The sequence below is a fragment of the Canis lupus genome, chromosome 4 (genome assembly GCF_003254725.2).
Source record: "Canis lupus dingo isolate Sandy chromosome 4, ASM325472v2, whole genome shotgun sequence".
Classification (NCBI taxonomy): domain Eukaryota; kingdom Metazoa; phylum Chordata; class Mammalia; order Carnivora; family Canidae; genus Canis; species Canis lupus.
The window spans coordinates 67,382,119-67,406,247 of NC_064246.1; the positions used below are offsets into that span (position 1 = coordinate 67,382,119).

Sequence of the window (24,129 nt, forward strand, 5' to 3'; positions counted from 1 at the left end):
ACCAAAATTACAGCAGTAGAAGACACCTAAGGTTCAGTGAGCTGTATAAAGTGTAAGCTTTAGGATCCTTTAAGGAAGGAGACCTCATGGCAGGCTGGTGGGCTCCAGAGCTATTGGGAACTCAGTAGGAGTCTGAAATAGCAACAGCAACACTTTGTGAGCGCTCACTAACTCAGGCACTGGGCTAGGTGCGTACGTGTATTTTCGTATTCAATCCTCACAATGACTGTACGAAGCTGTTAGGTAACCCGAGCACAGCAGCAAAATGAGGTGGAGACTTATTTGTCCTCCCATAAGGAGTCCAGGAGTGGGCAGTTGGGGGCTGATGCAGGTGCTTGAGAAATGGTCAAGCTTCCAGCTCTTTCTAGCTTCCTGTTCCACCAGTTTGTGGTTTCTATGCCCTAGGTATAAAGTGGCTGATCCATTTCAGGCATGACATTGGCATCCCAGCAGAAAGATAAAGAAAACCACAAGTGCTAATTAATGGGGAGAAAACCTTCCCTGGGGGTCCCCAGCTGACTTCAGACTTCTCCTCCATCCTATTGGTTAGAACTGGGTCATATAGACTCCCCGCCACAAGATTGGCTGAGAAATGGAGGTCTTTTTTGTTTTTGTCATTTAGCCTGAGCCCAGAGCTGCTTAAGAACCTCAGAGCTATGTACTGAGGGAGAGGAAGGAAATGGATGTGGGATAGACCGTCAGCAGTGCCTCCCAGGGCGTACTGCTGTTCTCATTTTCCACAGGAGAAAACCTAAGTGTTAAGTAACTTGCCCACGGTCATATAGTTAATAAATAGAAAAGCTGGACACACACACAGAAGCAATCTGGTTCCGGAGCCTGAACTTCTAACCCTGTGCTAGGATCTGAGCTAGAGAGCAGAGGGAAGGACACTCTGTGGCAGGGGGATGGAGTTGACACAGGTGTGTGTGTGGGGGTGGGGTGGAGAGGTGTATAGTGTGCGAGTGAGGCCCTCAGGTTGGATCGGAGGAGCCACCCTGAGGAGTGGTGGGAGATAACATGGGAAGAGTGGTTTGGGCTCATTTCACCTGCCTGATTAAGCTGTCAGGGTCATAAGACTTGCCAGTCCTGAGACTGAAATAATAATAATGTAGATAGGCAAGTGCTGGCAAGAAGTGAAAACCCTGTCCGGAAGGCAAATCTGACTCAGCAAATAGGACATCCAGAGATGTCAAATGTGAGCAGAGCCTGAACCCAGCAGAGCCTGAACTTGTGGGAAATCCAAGTTGAAGTTGGAAGAATGAAGGAACAGCCAAGGTTAGGCCAGGATGTGTGATGATTACGAAAGTCTAAAGGGTGTAGGAGCTGGAGGCCAGGGTCTCTGGGCCTGACGGTTTGGGGTCAGAGAGTCGAAGAACCAGAAACCTGGAGTATATGACATACCTGAGGCCTGATGGGTTTACAGCAGTATTTGTACATTCCAGCACCTTTGGAACATAACTGGCACATCACTTAGCACTAGCTTTCAGCTTCCATAGTCACGCACTTAACCTTTGAGAGGATGCGATGACCCCAGACTATCATGACCCCAAGGCGATGTTTTCCATTGGAACTTACTACTTTCAACTATTAGCTTTACCTTTGTTATCTCACAGGGTAACTGGAGTGGGAACACAGAGAAAGAGGAACAATTGGTAAGTGGGGAGCTGTGCAAAATGACCAACCACATCAGGTTTAGAGCGTATGCTTTCCTGTATAGCTCTTGAGGATGGAGCTTACGCCACAAGACTTCAGGTTCATGTCAGGAGACATTACTTAGGACACGGGAGACTCAGCCCGTGCATTCCCCTCTGAGTGGTGACTTTCCACACCTGCAGTGTTTAAGCAGAGCCCAGGAAACAGGTTTCAGAGTGGTTTCCTGCCTGCATAGAGCTTGAAGACTTCAGATCTTTTATAATTGTTCAGTGCGTTCATCTGAAACAATCTGAGCTGTAGGCTGGGAGTAGTAATCTGAGAACATGCTGTTCTGAGTTGGCTGCCAGCCAAACAGTAGGAGAAGCTTTGCAGAACCTTCCATTTCTTCCCACATGTTTATTCTTTATTCAGTTAAAAAAGTCTCCCAGTTAAGATAGTTGGGGAAATAGTTATAGTTGACTCTTTTCCAGCAACTGAGAAAATGGAATTCAACTTTACATGTTATGCACTTATTTAAACATGCCAAGCCTCAGCATACATGCACCTGGCCTTAAATACAACCACACATAGACAGATGACCCTTGTACAATGTGGAGTATGGGGGTGCCAACCTCTGTGCAATTGAAAGTCTGCATATTCATTTTGACTTCCCTCAAAAATGTAACTGTAATAGCCTACTGTTGACCGAAAGCCTTACCAATAACTTAGTTGATTAACACGTATTTCATCTGTTGTATGTATTATATACCATATTCATGTACAATAAAGTAAGCTAGAGAAAAAAAATGTTAAGGCCATAAGGAAGAGAAAATACTTTTGATAAATACAGTGCAGGACTGTGAATGTATCTGTGAATAGGTGGTCCCATGAAGTTCAAACCCATATTGTTTAAGGGTCTACTATACATACACACATGTATATATGTGCACACACTTTTACAAAGAAGTAAATTCGTGTTTGTTGTAGCAGTTGAACCCTTAAACTCTGCAGCTGATGAGTTTCATCTCAGCTCTACTTTCTATTTTCTTTAGAAGATTTTATTTTTTTGAGAGAGAGAGAGAGAGAGCATGAGAAAGAGCATAAGAGAGAGAGAGAGAGAGAAACAGTGGGGGGAGGTAGAGGAAGAAGCAAACTCCCTGCTGAGCGGGGATTCTGGTGCAGGACTCAATCCCAGGACCCTGAGATCATGACCTGAACCAAACAGATGTGCAGCCAACTGAACCACCCAGGCGCCCTCTACTTTCTAGACCCAAGTCTGGGGGAGGCTACTCAATATCTCGTTGCTTCAGTTTCTCATCTATAAAGCATAAGTCCAAGGCTGCCGTGAGCATGGAGTGAGCTAGGGCCTGTAAGAGACTTAGGGTCGTGGCTGGCACATGATAAATGATAGCTGTTATTATTGTAGATTTGTTAGAAAAACAATGGAGCACAAAGAACTAAAAATCACCCACAGGTCTGAAGGAGAACTGATAATTATGAGTGTATCTTCCCAGTCTTTTCACGTGTGCATCTTCTGTTTACTTTCACTCTGGAGTCACACTCAGAGCAGGTGTGCATGTGGTTGAGCTCATGTGCACATGCACGCACATACATACACTCACACTTTTGTATGATTCTTTTAAAGGCTAGAATATGTGCATTAATGATTAGATAATCTGGCCCAAATATGTATCCAGGATTAAGCCATTCACCAAAAGGTCAAAACTTGTAGCAGTTATCATGGAGTCATTTTTCAAAAATGCCACTTCCCCATTAATTCTCTGATCAGTGAAAGTATATACTCTGCTATTGGTTGCTTTGTTTGAATATTTATATATATATATATATATATATATTTTAAACTTTATTTATTTATTTATTTATTTATTTATTTATTTATTTATTTATGATAGTCACACACACAGAGAGAGAGGCAGAGACACAGACAGAGGGAGAAGCAGGCTCCATGCACTGGGAGCCCGACGTGGGACTCGATCCTGGCTCTCCAGGATTGCGCCCTGGGCCGAAGGCAGGCGCTAAACCGCTGAGCCACCCAGGAATCCCTGAACATTTATATTTTTGAGTTACATATCCATAGAAGATCTTAGGACTGAAACAGATACCTATTTACACAACCTGTGTTTCATTTCAAAAGGGAAATCCAGTAAATTGTAAATTACTGATAAATTGCCAATAGTGTCTCAAATTGCTAGTGCATCCCTTTATGCATCTGGTCTTCTCCCACCTTCCGCTCCTTCCTTCCCAAGGTAGAGAAGTCATTTCATATAACACAGGTCTCTGCTCACTTCTTTGTCATGGAGGGGGACGAACTGGCCTAGGGTGATGTCTCTCCCTTCTCTGACAGTTTGTGATTCTAGGTTCTGGTGCTAGAAAACCAGAGATACTGTTATACAAGTTGGGAAACTGGAATGAAGGATGATACGCTTCCAGTTTCCAGGAAGTAGTGTGGAGTGGTGTATCTCCTGTTTACTCCCCATCCTCCAGAAGGAACATTCTCTGTGCAATTTCTTCCCCTCTTCACATGAGGATTCCCACAGACCCAGGGAGCATGTGTCTCATTGGTGAACAACATCACCCAGTAAGTACTTGATAAATGATGTGTGATGATGACAATGTGACTGTATTCTCCAGGTTCTAAGCTCTAAGTTTCATTATCGGACCCTCGTGGACCTCATTTCCTTAGGCCTGTGACCTCACTGCAGTGCTGAGTCCCTGTGCTGACAGTAGCCTTCATCTCCACTAACCATTCTGCTATGTCCCGGTGCTTCCTGGAGTCAAGGACAGTTTTACTGGGAGAATTTAAGGTACAGAGGAAGTATTTTTGTGCTACTCAAACTAAACCACATGGACGATTATTTACTTGCCTAAAAAAACAGCTGGTTCCACAAACTGCTGTTTTCTTTCTTTTTAGGATGACCATTTTAATGATTGCTTTGCTGGTACTATTGGGAGGTTTAATAATGATGCAGAAACAGAGGAGAGCCTGGAGCTAAATGTGAGTGCTGGCTTTATGTATTTTAGAGCTAAGAGGTCTTCATGCTGCCAACATTACATTGAAACTCCATTATAGCAAAACCTAGTTTGAAACCCCCCCCCAAAAATTGGGGTATCATGCTTCTATTTGGTATTTTAAGGGCATAAGAAAAGTAAAATCCCTTCTGTACCTAAGCTTATACTGTTAATAAGCTAGAATTTAAAAGATACATGTATGTAAGTTGATACATAAAACAGCAAAGAAAAACACAAAGAGGAAGAATAATTTCCTTAAATGTACAAATAATGTTTATAATACATTTATTTAAAAAGGCGAGCCAATTAATAGTAAAATATCCAGCTGGCATGAACTGGCATTTCACAGAAGAGGACATAAAAACGGTCAATATTATGGGCTGAATTGTGTTCTCCCAAATTCATATGTTGAAGTCCTAACCCCTAATACCTCGGAATGTGACTAGATTTGGAAATAGGGCCTTTAAAGAAGTAGTTAAGATAAATTGTCATTAGATGGGCTCTAATTCTCATGACTGGTGTCCTCCCCCCCCTTTTTTTTTTAAGATTTTATTTATTCATGGGAGACACAGGCACTGAGAGGCAGAGACACAGGCAGAGAGAGAAGCAGGTTCCATGCAGGGAGCCCGGTGTGGGACTCGACCCTGGGGACTCCAGGATCATGCCCTGGGCCGAAGGTAAGTGCTCAACCGCTGAGCCACCCAGGCGTCCCATGAATGGTGTACTCTTAAGAAGAGTTTAGGACATAAGCATGTAGAGAGGAAGAACATGTGAGAACAGAGAGAAAATGGCCATACAAACCAAGGAAGGAGGCTTCAGAGTAAAATTAACTCTGCTGACACCTTGATCTTGGACTTCTACCTTTTCAGAACTGTGAGGAAATCTATTTCTGTTGCTTAAGCCACCCAATGTGTGGTACTTTGTTACAGCACTTATAGCATCTAATCAGTCAATAAACTTACAAAGTATGAAATAAACTCAAATTACACAACAATTTGATGATGGAAACAAGTGCTACAATGTACTTTTGAGTGGGAGTATAATTTGATGCACTTTGAAGTGCAGTTTGGTAATAACAATCAAATTTGAAATACGCATTCCTTGACCAAGAATTTTACTTCCAGCAGATACTACATATCATTCACAAATATAGATGTATGTATAAATCTGATCAATTAAACTTAGAAAACTGGAAACAACTTACATTAAAAAAAGATTACACATTATGAATAAGATTTTGTGCAATTTTTTAAAAGAATGAGGTATACACATTGACATAAGGTGTCTATGGTTTGAGAAGATGTCCACAATATATTGTTAAATTAAAAATAGTTGTGAAAGAGTATGGAGTATGTAGAGAATGACTATACCTGTTTATAACCTGTATATAGTTTTTTTTTTACCCATTTGGGATACAAATTAAGATGACATTTCTTTTTTTGAAAAGTTGAATTATTTTTAGAGAACATTATATAAACCCACCTGGTCTAAAGTTATTATACTTAATTGGCTCTTCTATTAGAAAATTAAAATTTGGGGGATCCCTGGGTGGTGCAGCGGTTTAGCACCTGCCTTTGGCCCAAGGCGCGACCCTGGAGACCCGGGATCGAATCCCACGTCGGGCTCCCGGTGCAGGGAGCCTGCTTCTCCCTCTGCCTGTGTCTCTGCCTCTCTCTCTCTCTCTGTGTGTGTCTCTCTCTGTGACTATCATAAATAAAGAAAGAAATTAAAAAAAAAAAAGAAAATTAAAATTTGCCTTAAGATCTTATCAGAAACTTTTTAGACTTGAGAAATCATTAACACAGAAGTCCTAGAAGAATATTTGGTAGTACATACATATGTAAAATGAAAAGTGGCAAATTAAGATCACCAGAAATTAATGTATATAGAGTTGAAACATCCATTTAATTGAGATGAGAGGAGTGGTTCTGGAGAAAATGTTTCAACTGTATAAACGTAGCCCCGCTGTAAACCAGACAGCAGGTTAGCCACACAATAGAAAGCTCTCCAAGTTTTAAGGAAAATGGGCATAAGTGGTTTTTAATAGCCAGTCTAAGGTATTATTAGTTTTGAAAAGGAGCTCATCAGATAGAAGACCTGTGTGTTTCTCCCTAGGATATTTGGAAGTGAACATTTGCTTGAGCTTCACTGGCAACATGGCAGCTCTGATCATGGTAAATGTTCAAGATAAGAATAAATGATTTACTTCATTAGGTTTGAAGGCTCTTTGGGCTATAAGGGATTTCAATGGTATCTCATCATTTGAGAATTCAGACTTAGTTCATATGTCTCAGGGAAAAATTCATCATTAATTTACATATTCCTTCCACAAATACTTATTATGAATCTCTAATTAATCAAACTGCCCACTAACTGTCCACTGTTGTGATTTGGAACCCCCGAGAGCCATGAGGATGGCTATGGCATGTCCCTGTGCTTGTCTAGGACCCATCTCTGGTCCTTGTTACATTGCCCTGTTAAGTATGCAAGCGCCCATTACCGTCAACATTGCCTATTTAGGTGTCTGTCTAGGCATGGCTTCCAGATTACTTTTTTGACCCCAAACTCCCTGATCTTTTCCCTCTGTTCCTTTCCCCCAGTTCCATACCTGGCGTTTGAGCACTGCCACTGGCTCCCTTAGTTTGCTGACCTATTTGGGCTCTTATGAACCTCAGCTTCCGATGCAGATTTTATCTGTATAGGTTCCTTGGACTTTAATGTCTTCTGAAGCATTGAGTCAGGGATAGTTCAGGTAGCCCTACCATCAAGAACTTTTATCTGCTGGGTTAGTGGAAAAACTGTAAAGGCCAAGGGTCCCTTATTAGAAAATATGAGAATAGGAACGGAGTTGCATTTCATTTTAGATTTTGGGAAAACTAGATGGGACACTTAGGAAGAAATTCCATAAAATCTGCTCCAAACACTAATCTAAACGATGACATAAGGACTGATCAATATCATTATAGTGAAAAATAATTGCCAGATTTGCCAGGAATATTTTTTTTATAAAAACAATTTTCTAAAAGTTATTATTAGACTCACAAGAAGAGTCGTTGACCAAATCCACACATTTATTATATTATATCAAATCCACAGGTTGATCAAATCCACTCCAACCAGTGGAGTGCTGGTTAACTATGGCATCAGCGCGCTTCTTCTTCCAAGAGGACTGGGGGCCCCCTCACCTGTGATATATAGGGCAGATGGTGTGAATCAGGATCCACTGCCCCACATGACCTCTGCCTAGTGTGGCTGCAATTGACCCAAGAATCTCCTTAGCACCTGTCTAAGCTCAAAAGCTGTATATTTGTTAGAGCCCCAATACAGCTATTGTTGAGTGGACTCCATGCTAGAACACAGAAAATACTTCAAGGCTTAAGAAAACTAATAAGAAACAATACTGATATTTTAAAAGATAAGCTAAAATAGAACATTGATTTTTTCAGAGTATGTGATTCTTAGTATGTCATCATAATGTTAAAAATTTCTTGTTAACTAAAACACTTTAAAAAATTAGCTAATATGTTATTCCTTGTTTTTTCTTTAAAAATTTTTTTATTGGTGTTCAATTTGCCAATATATAGAATAACACCCAGTGCTCATCCCATCAAATTCCCCCCTCAGTGCCCGTCACCCAGTCACCCCCACCCCCCGCCCACCTCCCCTTCCACCACCCCTAGTTCATTTCCCAGAGTTAGGAGTCTCTCATGTTCTGTCTCCCTTTCTGATATTTCCCACTCCTTTTTTCTCCTTTCCCCTTTATTCCCTTTCACTATTTTTTATATTCCCCAAATGAATGAGACCATATAATGTTTGTCCTTCTCCGATTGACTTACTTCACTCAGCATAATACCCTCCAGTTCCATCCACGTTTAAGCAAATGGTGGGTATTTGTCATTTCTAATGGCTGAGTAATATTCCATTGTATACATAGACCACATCTTCTTTATCCATTCATCTTTCGATAGACACCGAGGCTCCTTCCACAGTTTGGCTATTGTGGACATTGCTGCTAGAAACATCGGAGTGCAGGTGTCCCGGCATTTCACCACATCTGTATCTTTGGGGTAAATCCCCAGCAGTGCAATTGCTGGTTCTAGGGCAGATCTATTTTTAACTCTTTGGGGACCCTCCACACAGTTTTACAGAGTGGCTGTACCGGTTCACATTCCCACCAACAGTGCAAGAGAGTTCCCCTTTCTCCACATCCTCTCCAACATTTGCTGTTTCCTGTCTTGTTAATTTTCCCCATTCTCACTGGTGTGAGGTGGTATCTCATTGTGGTTTTGATTTGTATTTCCCTGATGGCCAGTGATGCGGAGCATTTTCTCATGTGCTTGTTTGCCATGTCTATGTCTTCCTCTGTGAAATTTCTGTTCATGTCTTATTCCTTGTTTTTTCAAACAATGAATATTTTAGAAATCATTAATATTAACCTCATTTTTTAAAAAAGTGCCTGACAATTATACTTTAAAAAAAAACCCTCAAGTGTTTTAATAGTGTTATAATGCTTTAAGTGTTATAATACTTAAATATGTATCTGGTTTTGCTTTAGGTCAAAATACAACAGGTATACTCTTTGAATATGGCGTTTCATTAATTCAGGGGATTATGTTATTTGGCACTGTGTATATATATTAAACAATTCTAAGATTTGTAAACTTGTGAACTTAAAGCAAAGCTCTCTTCAAAGCATATTTCAGTTTCATATAGATCTCAAAGGATCAAATTGGTCCTTATCTAACCAAAGCTGTTGTTCCAATGCCTTCCTCTGATCACTGTTCTCATTTATCTTGTTTACTTTGAAAACATCTTTCTTTTTCCTAGATATCTCTTCCACACTCAGGGGCTTATCTTTCAACGTGGATGCTCAAACAATATTATATTTGGAACAATGCATAAGGTAAAGTCTAGGGCACTTTCTTGTACATGCAACAGAAAGGAAGAATCACTTAGGTCAATAGGTGCTATTTCCCCCAAATATTGGGAAGGTCTTCATTTCCCTTTGCACATAAAACAGCACCTAACAGTCAAGCTAAGGGGGTTAATGTTTTACATAGGCTCTTCATGTAATAATAACATTCTTTCACTTTCTAATATTTTGAGACATTAATGTTTTACAAACGTTAATGGATCAATGCCGTATGATCACCTGCTGTAGCTAATAAGCTGATTTATTAAATCATATTCATAGTTCATCACTCTTTTAATTATATCTAGGATGCAGATTCGTAAGGTCCTATCCTCCATGGAAATTATCTGCTACCTATAAAATGCTTATTACAAATATGGCTTAAATAAATGTATAAATATTCTGGGGACAAATAATAAAGTTGGGGAAGAATGAGACTGTATGAAGAAAGTTCTTGGTTCCAGAGCTGGAAGTCATAAGAGATGAGATCATTAGGATAAAGTTGAACTTGATAGAATACCGTCAGTGATCTTAATGTTTGATTGTGTGGTGGTGGCTGGAGCAACTGGTCAGGAGATTTTAATTATTCATACAAATTGGAACGAGAGGCACCTGGATGGCTCAGTGGTTGCGTGTCTGCCTTTGGCTCAGGGCATGATCCCGGGTCCCTGGAATCGAGTCCCACATCAGGTTCCCCACAGGGAGCCTGCTTCTCCCTCTGCCTATGTCTCTGCCTCTCTCTCTGTGTCTCTCATGAATAAATAAATAAAATCTTTAAAAAACCCGACAACAACAAAAAACAAATTGGAACCAAAAAAGCTTTCTAGATAGTGCTGTGGTCAGATTTGGTGGGTAGTCTGAAGTAGAGGGTAAAATCTAAGAAAGCTCCTGTTGAACTTGCTTGAAGTTCACCAATCTAGCATGCTGGCCCTATCTCTAGGCTGGGTTAAGATGCTTCTTTTTTAATTTCCAAGTTCCTAACAGGACCTTGTGCATGCAGCCATTTGGACATTGTCACACTTTACAGTGTTTTCATTTTGTTTTGTTTTCCTGCTTACTTGTATGCCTACCCTATTAGGTTTTGAGATCCTTGAGAACAAGGGAACTTAGCACTGTGCCTAGCATAAGCACCTAATAACTGTTTGTTTGATTTAATCTGATTTAATGTAATTTGATTAACATCAAATCAAGGATTGTTTGAAAATTCTGCTCTCTTAAAAATGTTGACTGGTCCCAGGTTGCCTAGCGCAGGGGAGGCTGTTAAGAATGGCTCCCCCTCAGATATCATAAGCTCCTCATCTTCTCCTTTTGCCACCTGGAGTTTTAGACACACATTGGATTGAACACACACAATCCTGGGTACTTTGCTTTGTAGCTAGATACACATGTGAGGGGAAACCTTTTTGGGGCAGGAGGCAGCTGCTAAAACCACTTGTAAAGAAAGGAGGTGATGGCAAAATACTAGATTTCCTGCTGCAGACAGACCCAAGATGACTATTCAGGTACTTTGTCAAGGAAAATAGCTACGGGGGGGGGGGGGGGGGGGGGGGGGACTATCTGCTTCATACAAGAGTCTTTCAAAAAGCAAGTTTGGATGTTTGCATTTTTTTCCCCTGGGGAGAAATTAAGCATTTCTCAAAAGGATCTGGAACCCAAAATGGTTAGTAGCTACTACTTAGCACAAGTAAACAATTTGGCTTCTCATTTGATGTTTCTTTGTGGGAAGGCTAACATGTGAGTCTCTTTGTCTTTACCGCCACGTGGTACAACAGTACCCAGCACACAATCATCAATAGGGGTTTGTTTGGACAAAATACATTAATAGTAAAGGCAAGGCTTACTTGAAAACCATCGCTTTCCAGGGATACCATCACTTGGCATTTCTCCTTACCTTATACACCATGGTGTGCTTACGTGTAGCAGTCAGTAGAAAGAATTTACCTCTTTCTGAAAGAGTAAGAATTTTCAATTTAATTTGTGAAAAATTTAAAATTTCTATACCCTTTTCCATGTCCAACTACTCCTCTAGAAGCTTTTATTTGTATGGTACTTTTATTTGTAAATATTTCTTTCTATTCTTAAAAAATTCAGCAGGATGCATAGGCCTTCCAAGGAGTAAGATGTCTGTGATGATTATATGAGGTTTGGTTTCCCTCAACTACAAGGCCTCGTTTCTTGTTCCTTTTCTTAAATGAAAAAGAAAAGAGCAGAGGTCCTTTGAGATCCCACACAGATCCAACTTTTAAACACAGCAAAACAATCCAAGCAGGTCTGTAACCACAGGAGATCGGAAAGTTCTGGAACAGCAGGTGACTTTTCTAACAAAGCTCACACAGTCTGGGTTAGGATAACCTGGCCACAACAGAGCAAAAGGAAAAACTTTTTTTTTCCTTTTTAAAAAAGCAGCAGCTTAACTTGCTGGCTCAGCAAATGTTTTTCCCTATTATAGTTTGAAAAAGAACATGACTTGGAGGCCCTTTTACCCTTAGCCCTTCCTCCCGCCCCCGACTGTACCATTAAATTCTAGATACTGGGGTGACTAAAAAGGATAGGAAATAAATCAGTAATTGCAAAAAAACTTTCCCCCTATTTTATGCTTGGCAGCACATCCTTTCTTTTAAGTTGTTTATAATAATCAGTTCAAGAGTTTGCTCTGCTTGCAAGGTCACAGTCAGAGCGGGCAATGAACTTTGGACTATTGCTGGAGAGAGGTAAACAACAGGACTATAAATACCAGGGCTTCTGGCTGGGGCTTGGAAGAGCTGCAGAGCTGAGAAAAGAGAAGGGAAGCAGCCTGGTCAGAAGGGGTTGTGTAAGTAGGAACTTTGCATTTGCCAATATTTGATTCCTTTAGAGTTGGCTAAATAATTTGATTTTGAGTCTGATGAAATGTTTCCGTCATTTTTAAAGACAGGATAGATTTTTTTAAAAAGGGAGATGGGTAAATAAAATAGAAATAATATAGAAGAAAGAGAACAAAAGAGTCTGGAATTGGGTGTGGTGGGTGAGATTCTGGCCCCGGCACTAGGCAGTCCTCTGATTGCTGCCTGCCTTCCACTTGAAGATGGGAGCAGGGGAGGCTGGAGAAATGGAATGCTGTTACTCTGCAAACAGTCGTGTTGTTATATAAGCAGTATTGCATGTTCAAGCTTAAATATCTCCCACTGAAAAGCAGAGTGAGAACTCTAAGGAAAAATCAGCCCATGGATTTGAAGGGTAGAGACTGAAATATGGCCATTCTACATGCTGTAGAAATGTCCAGGGATATTGTGAGAGTTTCAGGAAAAAATAAAGAGAGCTGGGGTGGCAGGTGGGAGAGAACAGGTTCTGTCCATTGTACAGAAGTGCTTGCCCTTAAAAGAGTTAAAACCCATGTCAAATCAGGTGGCCTGGAATTAAACGCAAAGTTTTGCAGTGTACAAGGTAAGTGGGGCTTTCAGGTGAATGAGGAAGGACCCTCAGATGTCAGTCTGAAGTTCAGGAAAAAGTTTCTGCATATTTTGCCTTTTAATGGGGAATTTAAAACAAATGTAAGCCTGTATTTGGTAAAAAAAAAAAAAAAAATCTAGTTTTGTGATCGAAAAGTGTTGAGATTAGTGAAATTTACAACTACTTTCAACAGCTTCCAATAATTCCCATTTACTTATCCTCATTATTTTATATGGCTATCTGATAGCTATAATTATAATCAAATGTTAATTATGTAAAAAATGATGTTAAGAAAATGAAGTAGAACAGCCTATTGATCATAACAAAAGAAGAAAATTTGTGTGAACTCCATAATCCACTACTCTCTGCCAATGACTTTATGCCTTTTTTTAATCAAAAAACGAAATGAGGGAAAAAAGTCTTTTCATTTATATTTAGCCACTTGAAAGTGTGTAAGTTATGTATATGGTAAAGTGAGCATGCCAAGTGCTGAATTTATTCTGAAGATTCCAGAATTACTGAAATTATATTCTAGAAAGTAGGGGAAATCTCTCCATTCTAGTAAGAAACAAAACAGCTTGAATTATTTTGATGTTCTCTTTGCCATCCTAGGGCATAAACTAACTAAACCCTGGCTACTGTAGTTGTTAGAGGTGATCTATCTAATAGCTGAGAGATCATGTTTTGGATTTAGCAGAACTGGTTTGAATCCAGTCTCTTTTGTGACTTACTAGCTAGGTGGAGTTGAGCCAGATGCCTAACTCTCTCTTAGCCATGGTTTCCTGAGCTGCAGAAGAGGAGGATGATGGTCACATAGTTGTAAGGATTAACTGACATGATATACAGAGGTGCTTAATACCACTTGGGTAGAGTTCTGTAAATGCTCAATGAGTGATTAGCTATGACGAGGGTAATTTGCACCATCAATATAAATACTAGCTAAAGAAATTCCCTAGATTTAGTCCAGACATAGCCTTTATTTTTAAATATTAGGATCTTAAAAATATTAGAATAGTTGGGTGTCCTTAATAAATCATTTAATTTTTTTCTCTCTTCTCTTTTGTTAGGCTCTTATCAAGATATCCTATATAGGTAGGAATTTTGTTCGTGTTAAATGATGTGAAAGATAGTCAGGTTTTTGTTTATTTATTTATTTTATTTTTTAAAAGATTTTATTTATTTATTCATGAGAGACACACACACACACAGAGAGAGAGAGAGAGAAGAGAGAGAGAGAGAGAGAGAGAGAGAGGCAGGGACACAGCAGAGGGAGAAGCAGGCTCCATGCAGGGAGCCTGATGCAGGACTTGATCCCAGGACTCCAGGATCACGCCCTGGGCCAAAGGCAGGTGCTAAACCACTGAGCCACCCAGCGATCCCCCTGGTCAGGTTTTTAAAACTTCTATCTATATGTACCAGTGCATGAGAGCTCCAGTCAATCTGATTCTAGCCTTTCTATACCCATCTTAATTTGGGGCTCACTCTAGGTAACTTATTCCGCATTCCCTCCCCTACCCCTTACAAAAGTTCTTTTACTTATCCCAGTCTGAAAGTGTGCCAGCTTCCTAGTTCTAGAATGTTGTCCTGATTGCTCTCCACAGACTTTTATATCAGAATAAGCTTGTTCCTGGGTGGATTTTTCTTTTCGGCTCATCTCTGCTGAATGTCTTCCTTATTATCACAACCTCTCTACAAATCACCTATTTTATGCGTACCTGTCTACTGAGAGAGTTAGCCTTATTTGGGGTAATATTTCTGGTCAGATATTTAACTTTTCTACCCAGAGAGGGCATCTTTTTACCCAAGAGCATGCCACCTAGTCACAGAAACTTCCTGAAAGTCATGGTAGTCAGTATGTAGACTGAGTGTAAATTGCAGTGAGCTTGGAATGATAGAGGGGCAGTTATTTCCAACTGTTTTCCTTGGTTAGGTTTCTTCTTTGGTCCATATTTATCTGGGATGTGGTAGTAACATTTTGGCAGGTGCTTTTATACCTGAAAAGATTCATATCCTTTATTGTTTACATAGAGTTAGACTTTAAAGAATTAGAGGAACAGAAGGGAGCTGTACCAAAGAGACTTATAAAAACAGAATGCTTGAACCTGAAGAGCCCCATGTAAGCCACCTTCAGGTTGGCAAATTGTCCTTTTTGCCACCTCTTTTCTTCCTGGGTTCTCTTTCCATGCTGACTTTTTCCATTTCTGTGCAGGACTCCCTACTTACCCTTTCCTTTTCTTAGATTGGTGGAGGATAGAAAGCAGCAGCCAGAACTTGGTGCATCTTAAAAACAAAATCATTTGTAGAATGTTATTTGGTTATAGGGGCTATCTCAAAATTTTTCTAAACTTTTATCTTCTCCTAGACAAGTACTTGGCTGCCTGTTCAGGCAAATCTCCATTGCATACTTACTAAAATATCTTGCCAAGCCAGGTAGTTAGGAGATACTTTGATAACTCCTCTGCCTCTGGCTGATTTTGTACTCCATCTGGGAAGATTTGGTGCAGAGAGACCCAACATAATGAGGCTAGCAGCGCTGGGATAGAATTCACAGGCTAGGTACTGATAGGAAGGTGAATTGGACTGGCTGTCTTTATAGAAATTCCTGGTGATGACTTTGAGGTCACCTGTGAAGATGACAGAAAGATTTCCTCTTTTACAGGACAACCCCAGCAATGTGGAGAAGCCTGGGGCTTGCCCTGGCTCTCTGTCTTCTCCCGTGGGGAGGAGCAGAGAGCCAGGGACAAAGCTCCTTTTGTAAGCAACCTCCAGCCTGGAGCATAAGGGATCAAAATCCAATGCTGAACTCAAGTGGTTCAGTGACAGTGGTTGCTCTTCTTCAAGCCAGCTGATACCTGTGCATACTGCAGGCATCCAGGTGAGAGGCTTTCTGTGGTCTAGGATTTCTCAAGGGGAAAGCTATTAAATACATACATACATGAAATAAAAATAGAAATGGAAAAGATGTGTTTATTAGAAAAACTATACAAGTTTGCATAAAACATATTAGAAGAAAGTACTAGGGGGATATACACCAAAAGAATTTATAGTGGTTTTCCTGGGATTATAGAACAATTGTCTTCATTTTGTGGACCTATATTTTATAAATGTCCTACTAAATATGTATTACTTGTGTAAGGAAATATTCTAAAACATAATCCTGCAAATATGTAAGTTATTTTTATACAGGAAGCAAATACTGTGCTTTGCTGGAGTAGAATCAACACTAGATTGCCACCAAATGTCTTGTGTCATTTAACATATATATGTGTACATAAATTATATGTATAACAAATGTTTTTTTATTTGTTGGGTTATTCAGTATTTATTGGGTAGAATATTCTGTCAGATGGATTAAAAAATACACACTTTGTATTATTAATTTGAGGACCAAATGAGCTATTTCTTGTGCAACCATTTGGTGTTTGGTATTAACTGAACACAATTGCTCAATAAATCGAAAAAAACAGAAGTTTTAATTTTTTACGACAATACAAAGAAGAGATAAGTAAAAAATAGTGAAAGAGTTTCATGTGAAAAATAGCAAGGAGAGAGAAATCTCTAATAGAGTAAATGAGACTATTCCTTTTTTTGTATTTTTCCCAAATATTTTAGATTGGAAGACCTGCGGGTAAAGCTGGAGAAAGAAGGATTTTTGAACATCTCTTATGTTGTTGTTAATCATCAAGGACTCTCTTCTCAATTAAAATATATGTATCTTAAAAATAAGGTTTCAGAGCACATTCCTGTTTATCAACAAGAAGAAAATCAAACAGATGTCTGGACTCTCTTAAATGGGAAAAAGGATGACTTCCTCATATATGACAGGTATGTACACACACACACACACACCCCAAATTAAAATATAACCTGCTTTTCATTTAATAGCAAGTGATTTGAAATAAGAAATCTTCTTTTGTTTTATTACCAGGTACTCAGAGTGAGCACATTAGAATGTTTGGTTTTAATGTTTTTGAAATGACTCTTTTGTGCAAAGAATTCACCATTCTTGTAGGGAAATAGAGAAAATTAACTATACATTTTCCCCCCATAGATTGGCATCTTGAAAAAGAAGGATCAATTTGTATATCATGTACAAATCTAACTTGAGAATTTTGCAGATGAATAACTATACTTTGCAGATCACTTGCTTATCTCTACTCTGATTAACAGTATAAAAGCTACATACCTGAATTTCTGAACTATAGAGTGTGTTAATCATTTATGTCAAATCTGCATAAATCTGCTTTTGATCCCATGAATGAATAAAACATTTGTATTTTGAAGGAACCTCAGTGCTTACGTTATTTGATTAGTTGGTGCTGTTTTTTTCTGACTTTTCAGAAATGGTGAAGCCAGACTCTGTTTAGGCCTAAGCCCTAATTCATCTTATTCTAAATATTTTTAATATTATATATTCTTTTAGGATTGCAAACTTCTAATTTAGATAGTTGCAAAGTGTAGCTCCTTGATATTCACATAATATTATATATGCTGGGTAAAATGTAGGCAAGAAGGACATTTCAACTCCACTATTTCTGAGAATACCAAGTATTATAGTTTCATTTCTTTCATTATACTGAAATTTTTTGTTGCATCAGATATATTTTTTAAATAAGTGGGACCAAGACATGAGGATCTTTTTTGTTGTACTGTGATTTTTTTCTTGTGTGGAATTTGTGCTGCCATAGCAGTTATGAAAACCTCATGTGATTTGCAGAGCCCAATTTATGATAGGTTGGTGGTTTGGGCATTGGTAGATTTTATGTCTATTACCAAATTATATTTGACCAAGTCACAATAGCTAAACTATGTAGTTTTGATATTAATAGTGGCATATCTATAACATTTTGAAATGCTAGGGTTAGACTTACTGTCGTTGTGCTGTGACCTAAGCTGGTATTCAGTGTCAGGGAGCTCATTTGAGACCCCATTCAAGGAAATTTACTGAAGTTGTGAATGGGTCTTAGTTAAAACGACCATTAAACCAAAAAAAAAAAAAAAAAAAAAAAAAAAAGACCATTAAACCAACAATATCTAACCCAAACTGCTTGAGTACAATCATGATACAGAAAATGTTGTAATGATATTGTATTTCTTTTTTTCTTTTTAGATGTGGCCGTCTTGTATATCATCTTGGTTTGCCTTACTCCTTCCTAACTTTTCCATATGTAGAAGAAGCCATTAAGAGGGCTTACTGTGAAGAGAAATGTGGAAACTGCTCTCTCACGGTATTTTATTTTTCTCAATTATTTTCACTGGGAGAAAAGAGAAAATCTTTTAAGAGATATCTAAATAAGTTAGTGTTTCATGACTAGTTAGCTAATCAATGTTTCTGTTGGTATGTGAAAAATAAACGACAACAGTAATTTTTATAATTACCCCCTCTTTCTATTATGTAACATACTGTAAGACATCTTTACAAGATCTGTATTGCTGCTTTTATCTAGGAGGAGTTTGAAGACAAAATCAGTGTAGATTTTGTAGATTGCATATTTCAAATACCACCAAATGATGTTGCATGTGTTCAAAGTGGTCAAAGAATTCAGCCAACATAAAATAACATTATTGTAATAGCCTGAATATGTTCACACAAGAGCATAGTGATAGCAAAGCTTATTCATGGCATTACCCAAAATGGAATTGGGGCCCAGATAGCTACTTAATTTATCAAGGATGTAAAACTATCAGCTTTTCCAGGAAGCCCTTACACTGGCTGCCTATTCTGTAGTTAGAATCGCCATGTTTATTTAACAGTGGAATAGATTTTTTTTTAAGATTTTATTTATTTATTCATGAGAGACCCAGAGAGAAAGAGACACAGGCACAGGCAGTGGGAGAAGCAGGCTCCATGCGGGGAATTCGACGTGGGACTCGATCCCAGGTCTCTAGGTTCACACCCTGGGCTGAGAGCAGCACTAAACCACTGAGCCATCTGGGCTGCCCTGGAATAGGTTTTTTACTCGTTACCGATATTTCTCTCTTAACCGTGAGAATATTTCTTCCTTGTTAGGAGAAGCTCTCTTTTAAAATACTATTTATAAAAAGATACTCAAGGAATGGATTTTAATTTATATTAACTAGCCTCCCCCTGTCCAATGTTGAAAATAATTCCAAACAGTTTTCCTTAATAGAGCAAATTGGCAAAATTTGAACTCAGGTTTAAAAATAATTCTGAATTTTGTTTGTGAGCTATACATCCTTCAGATTTTTCCAGTTGTAAAAAAAGCAATCTCAATTTTTAATGAATTAATTAACTAATTTAGTTGTTATGAAGCACAACAGATTAATTACTATAGTTATATAATTTTCCACATTTTAATCTTAATTATAATCCTGTGAAACTTATTCTACTGCTTTTTAAAAAATTATTTTATTTATTTATTTATTTATTATTTTTTAAATTATTCTACCGCTTTTAAAAATGGGAAGTCTGAGGTGCAAATAAAGAGTTAACTCAATGTTTAACTTCTATTAAGTGCTTATAAATGCTAGCTATATTGATTCCTCATATTTTGGGTTTATTTTAGTATTTGGCATTTTTGCAAGTGCCTAATAGTATAATTATACTCAGTTATATTGAAACAAATGCAGAAACACTTCCCATAACATGCTTAAAATTTACAAACCACTTGTGAATAGGAATAATATACCATATATATCTTATATACCAAAAAAAAAATTAAGAGTATTCCTATTTCATTGTGTCCTAGATGCCATCAATCATGACACCTTAATTTATGTACTATTAAAAAATGTTATCAGTAAAGGTAGGATGCAATGTCACCATCAACAGTAGGATGCATTCTGATTTTAAAAACAAAATGTGAAAAAAAATACATTGTAGGATCAACAAAATATAGTAATTGATTTTTGAAATTAGACTACTATCAATCTGAACATTTAGAGCATTATGTAGTGCATTTTAAACATTTATCAGCTTGTTACTAAGTTTATCAAATTTTGTGTATTATTAAATTTTCAAAAGTGAAGGAAACAAAACTAAAGGGCAACCTATGGAATGGGAGAAGGTACTTGCAAATGACATATCTAATAAAGGGTTAGTATCCAAAATATATAAAGAACTTCTAAAACTCAACGCCAAAAAATATGAATAATCCAATTAAAAAATGGGCAGTACACATGGACATTTTTTCAAAGAAGAAATGGTTCTGGTTTAGCGCTGCCTTCAGCCCAGAAATGGCCATATTACAGATGGCCAACAGACACATGAAGAAATGCTCAACATCACTGATCATCAGGGAAATACAAATGAACATGGGGAGAACAAAAAGAGAGGCAAATCAAGAAACAGACTCTTAATTGTGGAGATCAAACCGAGAGTTGCTGGATGGAGGGATGGGGATTAAGGAGGGTACTTATGATGAGCACTGGGTGTTATATGTAACTGATGAATCACTAAATTCTACACCTGAAACTAATATTGCACTGTATGTTAACTAGCTGGAATCTAAGTAAAAACTTGGAAAAAATAAAAAGAAATAAGATAAAATAAAAAATAAAGCAAAAAAAAAAAAAAAAAGAAAAAAAGAAAAAAGAAACGAACAAACGAGCAAAGGGAGAAAAGAGAGAGAGGCAAACCAAGAACCAGAAACAGACTCTTAACTACAGAGAACAGACTGATGGTTACCAGATGGATTGGGTTAAAAAGGTGATGGGGATTAAGGAATTCATTTGTTGTGATGAGCACCAGGTGTTGTATGGAAGTGTTAAATCACTGTATGGTATGCCTGAACCTAATATTACACTGTTGTCTTTTTTTTTTTTGTATATATTTTTTGAAGTTTGATTTGCCAACATACACTGTTGTCTTAACTGGAAATTGAATAAAAACTTTAAAAATTGCATTAAGTTTTCAAAAGTAATTCAGAAATAACCAAAAAATATAGCATTTAATAATTGTACGCAAAATCCAGTAGAATTTTTAACTTTTCAAAACACTGAATCATACCACTTAGAAAATCAGTTTGAGAGACCAAATACTCTCTAACTTTACTTACAAATCACTCTAGGTAGAAGTTTCATATGATATTGCTGTATCTGTAAGCTTTGAGCCTATGATGTATGGGCACACGAAACAATAATAAAAAAAAAAAAGACTTGCAGCAAATTAACAGATTGATGCAGAATGGAATCTTTTGCTCAGTGGAAGATGGGCAGTAATTTGCTACTTGCAGCTGACAGCTCTACAGTAGAGACACAGTAGCAAAATTAGTGAAGTTCAAAACATTTCCTGACATAAGCTGAGGCATGAAAAACAACCCATTTTGAGGAGAGTTTATTGGCATTTTTGAGCTCTCAGAGAGAATTGGTTTGCTTCAGGATATAACATTAAATTTGAACAGAAGAGTAGATTGACACAGGTGTAAAAGGTTCCATGTAGTTCTACTGCTTTTAAGATTTGGTATTTGTTTAATGTAAGTTATTTAGCCAGTTTTAGTTTTACTTTTGCAGATGTAAGTTCAGTGGTTTGCTTTCGTTTTAAGCCTTACGTATCTCTTAAATTCTTCAGAATTCTTAAAAATTTGGGAAATTCTCTTGGTGAGGAAAATTTGAATTCAGCTGTTGATTTAACCAGTATGGAAACTTAGGTGAACTGCTGAATTTTAATTGTCTTATGCTCTATTTTATCTACTTGCAAAACATTAATGTTAATTCTTTTGTGAGATGCTTGAGGATTCTTTGGTTAAATGCAAACTTTGCACAAGAAGCACTTTATAATTAGGTATAATGGGAACCAAATTTTTTAAAAAGGCTAGGTGTTGAAACTGATATCAAGTTTTTATCTCATTAATAAGAGGTTAGAAAAACAAAGCAAGTTCAATCCTAAGTAGCTGGTTTGAATTTTACATATGTTAGCTCTACAGATAATTTTTTGTGCACTTCTGCTAAATCTATACACTTGTTGATAAGTAATTATAAATTTGTTCTAGGTCCTGGAAGATGAAGAGGTCTGTAAAATGGTATCTTCAGGCACCGTGGAAAGCACAACTGAGGCTCCCCAACCACATCCCCATGACCACCACCTTCACCATCATCATCATCATCATCACAAGCATTGGCATCGGCTGATGCCTCATGGGAATGATGAGCTTTCAGAGAATCAGCAACCAGAAGAACCAGATGTTTCCGAGCATCCTGCACCTCAAGGCCTTCATCGCCACCATAAGCACAAGGACCACCAGAGACAGGGCCACCCAGACAACTGAGATATGCCAGCAGGAAGTGAAAGTTTACAACTTTCTGTTCCACAAAATCAGCTCTGACGAAAGGGATGTAGAAACCAGTTACTCTGCAAATTGCCTAGAGATTCAGGGTTGGCCCCTAGCAGCTGATGCTGACACTGACGACATCTGATATTTGAAAAGACAGGGTCTGCAATCACCTGACAATGTAAAGAAACCCTCCCCTCTTTATGCAGCTGACAGGGACTTTGGGCAGAGGAGAACGTCATTGAGTCTTGACAGTGACGTTGGCCTCCAGCTGCATGACAAGCAAGTCAGCAGCTCAGGCCCACAGAAGCCAGCACCAATTGAAGCTGAAAATATAAGACCAAAATGTGAAAATGACTTACATACTAAATACTTTAAATAGGATATATTCCCCAAGTCAGCCTAGACAATTTCATTTCCAGCTTTTTACAAGCTACCACAATAATAATGATCCAAAAATAAGAATCGGATTTGTACAAAGAAATCTATTATATTGGCCTCCAAATTTTAAAGTTTAAGTCAGAGAAATTTTGACCCAAACCATATTTTCATTATTTTATTATAAAAGGTGATTGCAGCATTTGGTTAATATGTCTTTCTTTTTCTTTTTCCAGCATTCTACTTGCATTAATGAAAACAGAGACATAAACTATGACCTAGGGGTTTCTGTTGGATAGTTAGCAATTTAGAATGGAGGAAGAACAACAAAGACATGTTTTCCATTTTTTTCTTTACTTATTTCTCAAAAAAACATTTAGTCTTTTTAATCTTACATTTTTAACTGATTAAACCTTTAAAGAACTCAGTGAATTCTATCTTTTAGGTTCCAGAAATACTGACACAAATATTTTAAATATCCATTTACACTTTGTATATCTAAGAGTCATATCTTGGTTTTTACTATCACATATACATGAAGCCTTTATATCTTGTTTCTTTATCTAGCATTGTATCACCCTCTTTAAAATTTGAGATAGTCTATCTTGAAAGTTGTAATGGAAAAGATAAAAGAATGTTGTCTATATCTTGATTGCTTAGAAAGTATTTCCATAGTCAATGATGGTTCAATAGGTAAACTAAGTCCTATAAACCTGAACTCCTATATGGTTAATACTATTAAGCAAGAATGTAGTGCATAATTGACCAAATGTGGATTTGTTTAAATAAACTCAATTTAAAAAGTTTAAAGCTCTCTGTTCTCATTATTATTTAGGCAATATGTTAATGATAGAGGTAAATTTTCAACTGCTTTTAGAGAAATTGAGTAGCAACTAATGAATTTACTGCCCTAATCAAAACCGTCTACGCTTAAGGTAAGAACCTGTGCCAATAGGTTTAAGTTGAGAATCTTTGTCAAGAGAGAGGCGTTGCTCTAAATCGTGAATGGTATTACGGAGAACTGCAATCTCTTTGTTTTTTTCTTCTTGAAGATGTTGAAGCTTCTAAATAAAACAAATAAATTTGTTATTGCTATTCAGAAATAGTAAGATTGAATACAAGACACAATAAAATAACAACAAAAACTGCATTTCTGGTTTAAGTAGATATTTTAAAAGACAGCTTAGGGGCAGCCCGGGTGGCTCAGTGGTTTAGCGCCGCCTTCGGCTCGGCTCGGGGTGTGATCCTGGAGACCTGGGGTCGGGTAGCACGTCAGGCTCTGTGCATGGACCCTGCTCTCCCTCTGCCTGTGTCTCTGCCTCTCTCTCTCTCCTCTCTGTGTATTCTCCTGAATAAATAAATAAAATCTTTAAAAAATAAATAAAAGCTTATTTTGAAAGGTTTATAATTTATTTTTAGGAGGCTTATGGAGTAAAACTGGAATAAGGATATCAAAATATATATTAGCACCATTTCTTCTGATTTATTCCCTCCTCTCTATATAGCTGAAAGTTATAA

General features: G+C 37.9%; 2 protein-coding genes and 1 long non-coding RNA gene across 5 annotated transcripts in view; 2 read left to right on the top strand and 1 right to left on the bottom strand.

Annotated features, from left to right (window-relative positions):
- The first annotated feature begins 3,747 nt into the window (after positions 1–3,747).
- Positions 3,748–5,340, top strand: LOC125754925 (uncharacterized). The gene is made up of 3 exons (XR_007410073.1): positions 3,748–4,457; positions 4,565–4,648; positions 5,209–5,340. It is a non-coding gene; the product is annotated as an uncharacterized LOC125754925 (long non-coding RNA).
- Positions 5,341–12,324: 6,984 nt separating this feature from the next.
- On the top strand, positions 12,325–23,421 carry LOC112652643 (selenoprotein P). The gene is made up of 5 exons (XM_049109296.1): positions 12,325–12,384; positions 15,663–15,878; positions 16,616–16,828; positions 18,114–18,231; positions 21,955–23,421. The coding sequence occupies exons 2-5, from the start codon at positions 15,676–15,678 to the stop codon at positions 22,600–22,602; spliced, it is 1,182 nt and encodes a 393-aa protein (XP_048965253.1). The 5' UTR covers positions 12,325–12,384; positions 15,663–15,675; the 3' UTR covers positions 22,603–23,421.
- The window catches only part of CCDC152 (coiled-coil domain containing 152), a 32,016-nt gene continuing 22,085 nt past the window's right edge, over positions 14,199–24,129 (bottom strand). The window contains exons 8-9 of one of the 3 annotated variants that reach the window (XR_003131622.3): positions 15,413–15,627; positions 14,199–15,283 (exon numbers count right to left, since the gene is read on the bottom strand). Coding sequence is in view for 2 of the 3 variants with exons in the window: in XM_025436238.3 (XP_025292023.1) it covers positions 23,526–23,675 (150 nt within the window). In the remaining variant the exon portion in view is untranslated. Of the gene's footprint in view, positions 15,284–15,395; positions 15,628–23,192; positions 23,676–24,129 lie in introns of those variants that run through there. The other 2 variants (XM_025436239.3, XM_025436238.3) reach the window with 2 other exon arrangements.